This window comes from Spermophilus citellus (genome assembly GCF_964194105.1).
Source record: "Spermophilus citellus genome assembly, chromosome: 2".
NCBI classification, from domain to species: Eukaryota; Metazoa; Chordata; class Mammalia; order Rodentia; family Sciuridae; genus Spermophilus; species Spermophilus citellus.
The window spans coordinates 27809016-27821822 of NC_138183.1; the positions used below are offsets into that span (position 1 = coordinate 27809016).

At 39.1% G+C, this 12807-nt stretch overlaps 1 protein-coding gene across 4 annotated transcripts in view; it reads right to left on the reverse strand.

The window, feature by feature from the left end:
- The window catches only part of SLC44A1 (solute carrier family 44 member 1), a 184822-nt gene that overhangs the window by 98368 nt on the left and 73647 nt on the right, over positions 1 to 12807 (reverse strand). For all 4 annotated transcript variants that reach the window (XM_081278636.1, XM_081278635.1, XM_081278634.1 and 1 more), the window contains exon 4: positions 3191 to 3327. In XM_081278636.1, the coding sequence (XP_081134762.1) occupies positions 3191 to 3327 (137 nt within the window). The remainder of the gene's footprint in view (positions 1 to 3190; positions 3328 to 12807) is intronic.

Here is a 12807-nt window from a genome sequence, read left to right on the forward strand (position 1 = left end):
GATGAAATCCAATACTATATAAGTTTTCCCCTATGTTGCTTCTAAGAGTTTTACAGCTGTAGCTCTTACATTTATTCTCTTTCATGGACTTTTAACTAGTTTATCTTACAGATTTGAAAATTTCCCACTTAAACCCGAATCATCCCTCAAAGATACTCCTCTGAAATTAATAATTGAGGCTTATATATTTTAGATAAAAAGGCCTCTGTATTTTCTAACTATTTCTGTTAGAACCTTGGCTACAGATACCAATAAAAATTACCTGTTCCTTTTCAATAACTTGTGCTTCAAATTATGGAAAAGATAAGTTATAAAGATCAGAGGAAGGGAGCATAGTTAATGCAAAAAGCAGAGAAAGAAATCTCTCAGTGATAAAGGTAATATTGCAACTAAATTTTACCAGGTCCAATTTTAAGTCACCAATCCAAAGAAACAGCAGAGGTTCTTTGAAAAATTAATTCAGAAGTTCCAACTTGGATTTTTTCCTGAAATAAGATAGGTAGGCCTCCACACCAGAAGCTCCCTCTCCATTTGAACTATACAGCTTTTCTACTTGCCTCTTGAAGTTACCATCCTCTACTATGTGCTTCTTGATTATTCTTCATTATTTTTTTATACTGAACTTACTGGTTTATTTTATACACAGCAACTCCAAAGCCTAAGGGTGCTTTTATAGCTGGGCACTGATTTAAGAAGTCTGTTTTCTGAAAGAGTGTTTATTGATTAAAACTTCTTGAACACTTACTTTATGCAAAACACTGTGGGAAACGCAAAGCTGCAAAACACACCAGGAGCATCTTCTTAAACTAGACCTAAATAGACCACACTCGGTATCAGTTTCATTTGGGAGGACATTGGCCTGCGGGCAACACAGGCCAACAGGAAGGCATGGGTCATCTCTCCTAAAGGAACCATCAAGCAAGGCCATATAACTGAGCTAGAGGTAGCTCTTCCCTGGCCTTTCAGATGACAGCTAAGTTTCAAGATGCCAAGGCTTACATCCAGTAGGTTTGAGAGGGCATGTTCAAAGTGAACAAGTTTATGATTATATCAGAGATTTTATTGCCAGTATAAGACATATAGAGACTTTTGTTTTTCACCACTGATAATTTCTGAGCAATGAGTTGGTGTTAATTAAAACTCTAGCAACATTCGCATGAGAGCAGTATGTAAAGGAGTTAGAACTAGACAAAAATTAGAGGCAGAAAGACTATTACATTACAGCAGAAGAATAATAATGGCAACACCAGCAGCCAAGACCATTTTTTAGCAACTTGCTATATTCCATACATTGTTATAAGTATTCTTTCTCCATGTATTGACTTACTATAAAAATCCTAATGAGGCACATTAGGTATATACATTATCCCTGCATCACAGTTGGGGAAACTGATATATAGAAAGGTAAAGCAACTTGCCCAGAGTCTCACAACTACTAAGCAGAAGGAGCAACAGTTGAACCCAAACAAGCTGACTTCAGAGGCCATACTCTTAATATACCACCTCTCAGGGCTGGGGTGGTGGTTCAGCAGTAGAGTGCTCGCTTAGTATGCGAGGCCCTGGGTTCGATCCTCAGCACCACATAAAAATAAATAAATAAAAAAGGTATTGTGTCCAACTACAATTAAAAATAAATATTAAAAAAATACCACCTATCAGGTATATTGATCTACTCATAATGTGTTAAGAGTTTGGAAAAACCCTTCAGGAATAACTCAGACTTCCCTAAGAAACCTGATAATGATAAAGCTGGTAGGTTTGGAAAAAAGGCTTAGCAAGGCAAATGTGGGGATATCATGTGGGGATTGAAAATGAGATCTTAAACAGTATTTGGCACCTCTTCACTCACTGCCTACCTACCACATGCCCAGTATTATTCATGCACCATCTCATTTAATCTTCATAACCTATGAGGTATTATTTTTTTTAAATACTTCTTTATTTTAGTTGTAGATGGGCACAATACTTTTTATTTTATTTATTTATGTGTGCTGAGGCTTGAACCCAATGCCTCATGAATGCAAGACAAGGCTCTACCATTGAGCCACAACCCCCCACCGAGGTGTGCATAGCTATAGCCCCAGGCTTTATCTCCACCCAACTAGAGTTACACTGGGTGAATACAAGTCAAGTCAGCTGCTATCCAAGGAACCAAAAACAGCCTTGGATTTGGGAAGGCCTGAGGAGTACTAAATACAAAATACAATCATGAAACTCAAGGAAGTTCAAAAACCTGGGCTTGAGGGGCCATCAGCACTCCAAAGTGGTTTAAACAAAAATTCTCTGAAGATAACTGAAACAAGCTATTTGGAGCTGAGGATAACACATTTGAAGATAAGAATCTCCAGGGAACAGAGCTAGATTACATAAAACTGGCTCTTCTGGTTTTCTCAGCTAATTCCCATACATTTAACCTCAAAGTTCCTCAAACCTATTCTTACAGAAACAGTCATGACATAATGTTAAATTTAAAAAGCAGAACATAAAGTTATATGTACACTAACACACTGAAAAAAGAACTGATGGAAGACTTTTGATTTTTACTTTATACTTTTGTCTGAAATTTTCCTTTTCATATTACCCTGATAATCATAGGCTAAAACACACACACACACACACAGGCCCAAACTGAAATACTTTTAATCAACACTTGTCAAGAAAGGAAAATATCCAAATTTTACAGGGTAGTCTAATAATTTCCAAATACTCATCAGGCTATATATCAAAATCACCTGAAGCATTTAGAAAAAACACAAATTTCCACAACCCAAAGACCTACTCAGAAGTTCCCCAGCAGGGGCCTAGGAATCTAATAAGAGTTTTGTTTTGTTTTTGAGTAAAGGTGTGAAATAATCTATGGTGTGGTCAGTTTTTGCTTTTTTACTTTTTGAGATGGAATCTTATTATGTTGCTCAAACAACCTGGAACCTCCTGCCTCAGCATCCTGATAGCTGGGACTACAGGTACACACCACGGAGTATGGTGAATATCTAGAGTTTTAATAAGCTCCCTAGGTTGACTCCAATATTTTTTAATGAGGAAATCCAAAATTACTTCAATTCTTTTTCTTTCTAAGGTTCTTTGATCACTTATTTAATGTCAGGACAAATTCATATGGGAATGTAAAGACATAATATTTAACAGTGAGATAAAGGATTGGAGTGTAGATGTAGATGGCCTAAAATCTCACCATTCGTCTCTGCAAACTTCTGGACATCACTCAAGGTTTTCAATTCTTGTCTTGGACATGCTGCTACACACAGTGCTACAGACTTAATCTTCCGGTTTATCAAGTCCAGATTGCATGGATCCAAAAAGAACACATACCTAAAGTATGGAGAAAAAAACTGAGATATTACTTCACAAAACACATTCTATTTCACTGTGTATTTGATTAAGCCTAAAAGCAAAGAACATACTCTTTCACAATAAACATTTCACTAATCTAATCATCAGTAATTTTTAGAAAATAACCACTTACACATATAAAGTGGGAATGGGGTAACTGAAGGACAAAGTTTTCAGAATGTATTTTTTTTTCATATTTTATTTTCAGTTCTCGGCGGACACAACATCTTTGTTGGTATGTGGTGCTGAGGATTAAACTCCTATCTCTCACCATGCACAAAACTCAACTCAAAATAAAACCAGAGACCCTGCATCTAATAGAAGAAAAAGTAGGCCCTAATCTCCATCATGTGGAATTAGGCCCCAATTTCCTTAATAAGACTCCTGTGGCACAAGAATTAAAATCAAGAATCAATAAATGGGATGGACTCAAACTAAAAAGCTTCTTCTTAGCAAAAGAAACAATCTGTGAGGTGAATAGAGAGCCTACAACTTAGGAGCAAATCTTACCCCTCACACATCAGATACAGCACTAATCACTAGGGTATATAAAGAACTCAAAAAGCTAAGCACCAAAAAAAAAAAACAAAAAACAAAAAACAAAAAACAAATAACCTAATCAATAAATGGGCCAAGGACCTGAAGAGATACTTCTCAGAAGATGATGTACAATCAATCAACAAATACATGAAAAAACGTTCATCATCACTAGCAATTAGAGAAATGCAAATCAAAACCACGCTAAGATTTCATCTCACTCCAGTCAGAATGGCAGCTATTATGCATATAAACAACAATAAGCGTTGGCGAGGATGTGGGGAAAAAGGTAGACTCATACACTGCTGGTGGGACTGCAAATTGGTGCAGCCAATATGGAAAGCAGTATGGAGATTTCTTAGAAAATTGGGAATGGAATCACCATTTGACCCAACTATCCCTCTCCTCAGTCTATACCCAAAGGACTGAAAAACAGCATACTATAGGGACACAGCCACATCAATGTTTATAGCAGCACAATTCACAATAGCTAAACTGTGGAACCAACCTAGATGCCCTTCAATAGATGAATGGATTAAAAAATGTGGCATATATACACAATGCAATATTACTTAGCAATAAAATCATGGCATTTGCAGGTAAATGGATGAAGTTAGAAAAGATAATGCTAAGTGAAGTTAGCCAATCCCAAAAAACCAAATGCCGAATATTTTCTTTGATATAAGGAGGCTGAATCATAGGGGGGTGGAAAGGGGAAGCATGGGAGAAATAGACGAACCCTAGATAGGGCAGAGGGATTGAGGGATTGGAGGGGAATGGAGGGGGCATGGGGTTATTAATAATGGTGGAATGTGATGATCATTATTATGCAAAGTACATGTATGAAGAAATGAATTGGTGTAAATATACTGTGTATACAACCAGAGATATGAAAAATTGTGCTCTATATGTGTAATAAGAATTGTAATGCATTCCGCTGTCATATATAAATTGAAAAAAAATACATAAATCCTAACAACTCTAAAAAAAAAAAAAAAAGAATGCAAAGAAGCCAGAAAAGGAATGTGGTTTAGAAGTGGGATTCATGGACAGTTTCCATGCTAATGGCAGGAGGCAGTAAGGACATAGAGAGAAATGTTTCTGGCAACCTTAGGGTAGAAAAAAGCATTCTCTTACTCATTCTCCTTCCAACTAACCTTTGCACCCAATTGAGCATGTCCGTGCCTGGGTGTGGGTACTATGAACTGCACAAAACCAGATTTTGGACAGGAAATACCCAGGTCCTTGTGTAGGGAGTCCTAAACCTTTGAATCAATGACCATTGCTGACACCAACACCACTATTAATACCATTAACAATAACAGTAATGGTAGCCAAATTTACTGTGTACTTCCATGGTACAGTGTACCATGTGCTACACTGAACTCTTCACGTGTATCAATGATTTTATCCTCACAACACTGTGGTGTGTCTTGGGAGGTGGGAGTTGAGATGGATACAAGGTGGGGGAGAGGAGTACAAAGTTCTAAGTGATGAGCAATGCCCTGAGAAGTGTCTGGAGAAATCACACGACTGTAGAAAAGCACGCTTAGGGAAAAGGAAAAGGACAGAGGCTGCCAAGGCCTTGCAGCTGGGCTGAGGCTCTCACCGACAGCCTCCTGAGAACAGAAACACTCATTGTCCTGTGGGCTTCTGCCTCCTCCAATGCCAAAACTGCTCCCACTGTATTTATGTTCCACCCTAAGACACATTCCCTGGATTTACACTAGTGACTGAGCAGCAGCCTCACACCATGCTTTAGTTAGACCAACCTGAACTTGCTTTGGGTTCTCTCTCTTGAGATGGGATCTTGCTAGCCTTTAACTTGTGATTCTCTTGCCTCTGCCTCCTAAGGAGCTCACCACCATGCCTGACTTTTGGTTTTCTCATTTAATAGTTCCCTGACTTTGGGAAACATATTTATCCTTCTAAGCCTCAGTTTCCTTTTCTGTAAAACTGTACATGACCCATTTCAGAGTTTGCTGAATGTTATCGATAATATATATAAAATACCTAACATACAGCATATGCTCTGTGATTCCCATCATTATTAAGAAAACTACTTGCCTTTCACAAATTTTACATTTGATAGCAAGGCACTACATTCAATAATTTCTGATAGGAACATAAAACAGGACTACAATACTAATATTTAGTCTTCGTTTGAAAGAAAAATCTGCACGGAAGTGTTTATGACTGCTAGGTTACTAACCTTAATGAGAACTAAGTAGGCCTCCAGAACAGGTCCAGCACAAGGAAATAAGAAAGGAGGATGAGGGGAATTCCATAATGACTATATAATAATGTAAAACTAACACTGCACCTTTTTTCTTTTTGGTCCTGGAAATTAAACCAAGGGGTGCTTAACCGCGGAGCCACATTCATATTTCCACATTAAATGGAGAATTCTACAAAGGATTCATAAGTTTTAAATAACTTTTACTATAGTATATTGTTACAACTGTTCTATTATTAGTAGTCAATATTTTAATCTCTATCCATGCCTAATTTATAAATTAAATTTTATGAAAGAATATCATATATATATAGGGTTCGGTACTATCCATGGTTTCAGGAAGTCTGCCTAACATCTTAGAATGTATTCCCTGAAGATAAGGAGGGTCTGCTGAGTGTAACTAAAACTATGAATCAGTGATTTTCAACTGACAGGGTAAAGAAAAAAACAGGTAAAAAAGCCACAAAACCTTCTAGAAAGATTTATCAAAACCCAGCCCAGTTTCAGTCCCACCAGGCAAATGGTGGGGACAAGGATGGGCACATGAATTTTGCAAAAGCTTCTCAGGCAATGCTGATGACACACTTTGGCCTCTCTGCTGCATCCCTCCAATATTAGAGATAATTCATAAATATAAGTTAAAAGCAAGTTTTTCATTGCTGTTCTTAGTGGTTCTTTTACTAGACCTATTAAAAACAATAGCTTTGTTAAGTTTCACATCCTTTAGAGGAACTGCAATAAAACAAAATACCAAAAGTGGAAATGAAAGCAAGATGGGAAGCAATATTAGAGAAAAATACACCAGAAACTAAACAGCCTAGATACCTGTGGACATTGGCACGTACAACACGCACACAGACGATAACACGATACACAGAACACATTTGCAAAGGGAATTGCAAAACACCCTAAGCAAGCTTTGAACTGAAAAGTTAGAGGGAAGTAGAAAAAAAAATACTCAGACCAAAGTGCAAAGCCAACATACAGAGGGTAGCAAGTAGGGCATGTAAATACACATTATGGTGGAGGTGGCTTCTAGTATTATTTGAGGGAGATAGAAAATAAATTCACTTTAAATTGGTGATTTTGAAATACAAGAACAAATTATGTCCAAAAGGCAGGAAAAGAAGAAATGTCTAAATAAAACATTCTGTCTACATAATGAACAAGAGGACAGATGCACACGAGATGAAACAAAACAATGAGGCAAAAGGAGGGGCACAAAAGCTCAGAAATAGGCTCAAGAGCCACACAAAGAAGGGACTTCTGAAAGGCACCTGTGTGCACAGCAAGAAGGTAAGACTGAATGAATGACATGATGCCAGAGAGGGCTCAAAGCTAGTTTAAAGCTGGATTTTGCTTTTAATTTCGTCGCTGAAGAGAGGAGAAGGTACAGAAGACTGACCAAGAATTCACTGAGTCACAAAGCATCTTAGGCTCTGTCCTTACAACATCCTAATCCAACAAATGGGGGAACTGATTAGTCAGGCAACCAACACAAGGCCACATTAGCTTGACTGCTGGGGAGACTGATTCCCAAGTATTACTCTTTCCAATTCAAACTAGAAAGTGAGAATACAAGCAATGGAGAGTGATCTGGGGCTGATTAAATCAGCTTACTCTTCTAGGATGTCTGAGCAGACAGTACCACCTGGATAAGGTGCAGGGCTCTGCTCCAGGTAGGACGACACCCGTGATAAGGATTAAACCAGATGACGTGAAAGGAAAACATCCCATTCATTCAATCAACATTACTAAGTATTTACTCCTGCAGTAAGGCCTTTTGAAAAAAGGTTCATAAAACAGTTTTTGAATGCAAGTAACTTATAGTCTAGAGAGGAAGAGACAAAAATATAACAATCATTTCGAAACCATGCGATTCATGGCAAGGTTGAGATGGCAGTGGAAACTGTATAGCTCTGCCTGGACAGTAAGGGGTTAGAGGAAGCATTAAGAAGGAGGAGGCAGTATCTTAGCTACATTTTGAAACTGAGTGGGAATTTTCCAGACAGATGGGGAAGGGAGAACTCCAGGCAAAGGAAACTGCATGCCTAAAAGCAGAGAAGCATGAAAGAGCATATTTAAGGAACTGCAAATGATTTGATAAGGTCGACTATAGGATGAGGCATCAAAGAGCTATGCACCAAGGAGAAGCAGAAAGAGAAGAGGTCGCCACCCTCAGACTCTGGAGGATCTTACAGCTCTACCCTCTTGGGCGACATGCACTCACATGGCCCTGGCACAGTGATGCCCTGGTAAACCCAGCCCCTTGGGTTGAAGGCCAGGGTGGGAATGGCTGAGGTGCAGCAGCACTGCTCCAGAGATGAGCCTTTGCCATTAAACTGCCTCCTGCTGCCATGGTAACTCTCTGCGGCAAGGCTTTTTGGAGCAAGAGGTGGCAAGCAGATACTGGGTCTGCTGGCCGCCTCCTGCCGAATTTGGCTGCTCTCCTCTCTAATCAGGACAGAAGCACTGCAGCACGGAAGCTAGAGAGCTGGATGAAAAGCCCTCCGTCGTCTTCTGCTTTAGTGATTCCTGATGCGTGTCTTCCCTGAAGGGGAATAAAAATGGAGTCTGATCATTTTTCCAATTATTACCTCATATCAATTTACAATTTATAGCCCCTTTCTACAGAGTATGCTGCCGTTGTGAATCACATGAAAGGAAAAGCACCTGCAGTCTAGCAGAGGCTTCTGCTATTACTAACTAGAGGTTACAGAGAGCCCCAAGAGGCTACACTCCACCCACAGTGGATTCTGCACAGAGGAGGCCTCTTATTTCCTGGGGGTGGGAAATGCCAGCAAGGCAAGTCCAGTCATCTCCTCTGGGGTGGGACTCAAATGCCCATGGAGAGCTGTGTTATAACAGGAGAGAGCTCCAGGGCCAGCACAACAAAGTCAGTAAAACCCAACTAACCGCAACACATAATTAACTTAAATCCTGTTGGCCCCAACTTTCTGGAACAAAGCTAAGAAACAAGTTGAGAGCAGCAATTTGTCTTCAAAATAGTAACTGCAGGGGTTGAGGGTGTAGCTCAGTGGTAGACTGCTTGCCTAACATACAGGAGGCCTTAAGTCCGTCCCTAGCCTGAAAACAAAACAAAAAGCCAACCAATACATCAACCCTAGACAGTGGCAGAGGGAGTTGTACAATGTTCGCAACACCCCCAGCCTGCATGAAGCTATGCTCTGAATGTTTGTCCCCTCAAACCTGTACATTGAAATTTACTTGTTGCTGCGATGGTATTAAGAGGTGAGACCTTTAAGAGGTACTTCCTTCATGAATGGATTAATACCATTATCTGTAGAGTGATTAGTAATTATGAGTGGGCTCCTGAGGAAAACTGGAAGTTTGGCCCTCTTGTGCACACTCAGGCATGTTTATTCATTTTCTCTCTTTCTCACTCATTATGAGATGCCTTCTATCATGTTATGATGCAGCAAGAAGACCCTTATCAGAGGTAGCCCCTTGATCTTGGGACTTCCCATCCTCCAGAATTGTGAGTCAAATAAATTCTATTGCTTATAATTGATCTGGGCTCTGGTGTTCTGTTATAGCAATAGAAAATGAACTAAAACTGACCAGAGAACAGAAAGAGAGGAGGACTGTGGTAACTGGAAAGCTTCATCTATTTAGGCTGATGACAGGGATGTTATCACTGTGTCCCCCATCCTGAAGAAAAGGCAGAAGTCTCCGGGGGGGGGGGGAGTACCACAAATACTAAGAATGAACCTTACCAATCCCCAAAGAATCAAGTGAAGCTAACTGGCACCACAGCCTCCTTTGCTAGCACTTCTCTGGCCCTTGATTTACAGATAACTGCTAAGAAGGGAGAATTTCATAGTTCCTTCTGGTAGTTCAGAGCATCAACAGCTGAAAACAAGTTCAAATAGCAGAGGACCCCCAGGGATCAGACTGAGAAGCAACACTCAGAGAACATTTGTCTCTCTGACCTTAACTCCCACTGGTCTCCCCTAGTCCCCTTTCTAGTCCACAAACTCTTTGGCACATACCTTGGGGCCTTTGTACCATCTGCCTGGAATTTTCCTTTTCTAGAGAGCAACAAGGCTAGTCCCTTACTTCTTTGAAGTCTTCCTCCAAAACTGACCTCCTCATTGAAGACTTTGCTGGCAACTCTGTCTAAAAGGCCAACCCTCTACTCTGACGCGCCTTCTCCATCTTCCCTGTTCCATTCATTTCTCCTCAGCACTTTCATTTACACACTGCGTATTTTACTTATTTACCTGTTTATTATGTCTCCACCAAAATATATGTATACATGTATCTCTCTCTCTCTCTCTCTCTCTCTCTCTCTATATATATATATATATATATATATATATATATATATGTATTATTTATATATATCTCAGCTTCAGAAAGGCAGGGATATTTGACTACGAATCACTATATCTTTAGTGCCTAAAATAATGCCTGGTACAATGAAGATGCTCCATAATCATTTACTGAATTAATAAACAGATGGTAATTGTACAACATTTTCTCAAGTGAAGCTGAGGTCAAGAGAAAGCTGGTAATTAGATATTTTAGGTAGAGAAAAGCATTCTCTTTTATTCAACAGAAATTTATTAAACACCCACTCTGCCAGATATAGGATTAAGTAAGCACTACAGATAGAATGATAAATAGAACCACACCAGCAAGCATCTTGCTTCCCAGCATTCACAGTCCAGAAGTTAAGGAGACAGCTGTAAACCATGTGGACAGACCCTCAGATGGGTCTCGCGAATGGAGACTAGATGCCCACAAAAGAAATATCTAAAGCCAAGATGTAAAGAAGGATAAGAGTTCGCCAGGTATGGAGGAAAGGGGATAAGTAGGGACGGAATGAGCCCACCAGGGCATAATGTGAGAGAAAACAGGGTTCAGCTGAGAAAACAAGAAAGGTCAGCATGACGGATACGCACTGTGATGGAGACATGGTGGCTGGACAGGAGAGCTGGAGTGCAGTCGTCTAGGGCCTTCTAAGTGCTATTAATGGTGCTGACAAGTTTAGAGTCCATGATAAAGATGCTGAGAAGCTGTTGGGAGTTTATCAGCTACAATATGGAGAATGAACAAGACAGAACATAAGGAGACTAGTCAGGAAGCTACAGGATTTCCACCAAGAAATGAGGCCTTCAACCATTGGTGGGAATAGTAACAAGAAGGAACAAATTTCAAAAGACTGAAAACAAACAAACAAAACTTGATGACTGATACATGTAGAGGACATGGAAAAATTAAGGATCATGCTTAGTATCAATTCAGACCAGGAGGCTGGGGTGTTCTGGTTTGGAATCCATTTTATTATAAAAAGGGGGGGGGTGGTTTAGAAAGGATAAGAAGATACGAAGTATTTGTAGGACATCCAAGTAGACCCAGACAGTTAGCTATAGTATCCTAGCAGAGAAACCTGGACAGGGATAGAGAATTTGGATTGCTCAGCATATAAATGGTAATTTACACCTGGAAGTAGATGAGGTCACCAAAGCAAGTGCCGCTGAGATTCCTAATCTGTGACCCTCCTGAAATCATACACATGACATGTATTTTCCTCAAATGAGAATTCATACTTCACAGTTTTGAACCAACTGTCAGTACCACTGAAAGAGATTAAAAGGAAGACCCCACCCATACACACACACACACACACACACACACACACACACACGAGCCAAAGATATACTAACAGAACAAGACAAAGGCAAGAACTGAAAAAGCATGAGAGAAAAATGATTTTTCTGTTTAGCTGCAAAGCCAGTCTCTTCCTTGTACCATCAAGGGAGAAATCACTGCCAAAATAAAATCCAGGAATCACTAACTATAAATTGTGTTTCTTATACTAAGCGGAGGCAAGAAAATAAATAAAACATCTTTAAAAACATTTTACAAGAGCTACAAGAAAAAAAAGACTTTTTTCTATTTAGCCAAGTTAACTGGAAGAACACCTCCAAAACAAGTTCATTGTTCATACTACATAATCAGGGGTATTCTCAAAATCAACTTTTCTAGTAATCATACTGAGAAACAGTATGTGCCATGAGACAAGGGCAAGAGAGTTCATTTTCTCTTTAATTTAACAACTTGATTGAGGTATAATTAACATCCTATAAAGTTTTCCTTTATAAACTGTGCAATTCAATGTTTTAAGTATATTTTATTGAGTTTTTCACTAAAATCTAATTTTAGAGTATTTTCATCACTCCAAAAGAAATTATTTATTAACAGTCACATTCTCTTACATCTCTTCTCCTTCAACCCTACACAACTATTAATCAACTTTTTTCCCCCATATAAACTTGCTTCTTCTGGACATTTCATATGAGTGGACTCATACAAGATGAGCTTTTTGTAGCTGCGTTAATTTATTTAGTGTAACACTTGCAAGGCTTCTCATGCTATAATAAATATCAGTTCTTCATTCCTTTTTATGGCTGAATAATATTCCATTCTATAGATATACCTTGTTTTGTTGATTCATTCATCAAGGATGTGGCCTCAAGGATTCACTTCCTTCAACTAGGTCCTGCATCCACACTTTGTGTGCTATTTTTCCCTTGTAGGCTATTATGAATAATTCTATCAACATTTTCATGTAGAGGTCTTTGTGTGAACATGTATTTTTAATTCTTTTGGGTAGACACCAAGGAGTGATACTGCTATACATGGTAATTCTATGTTTA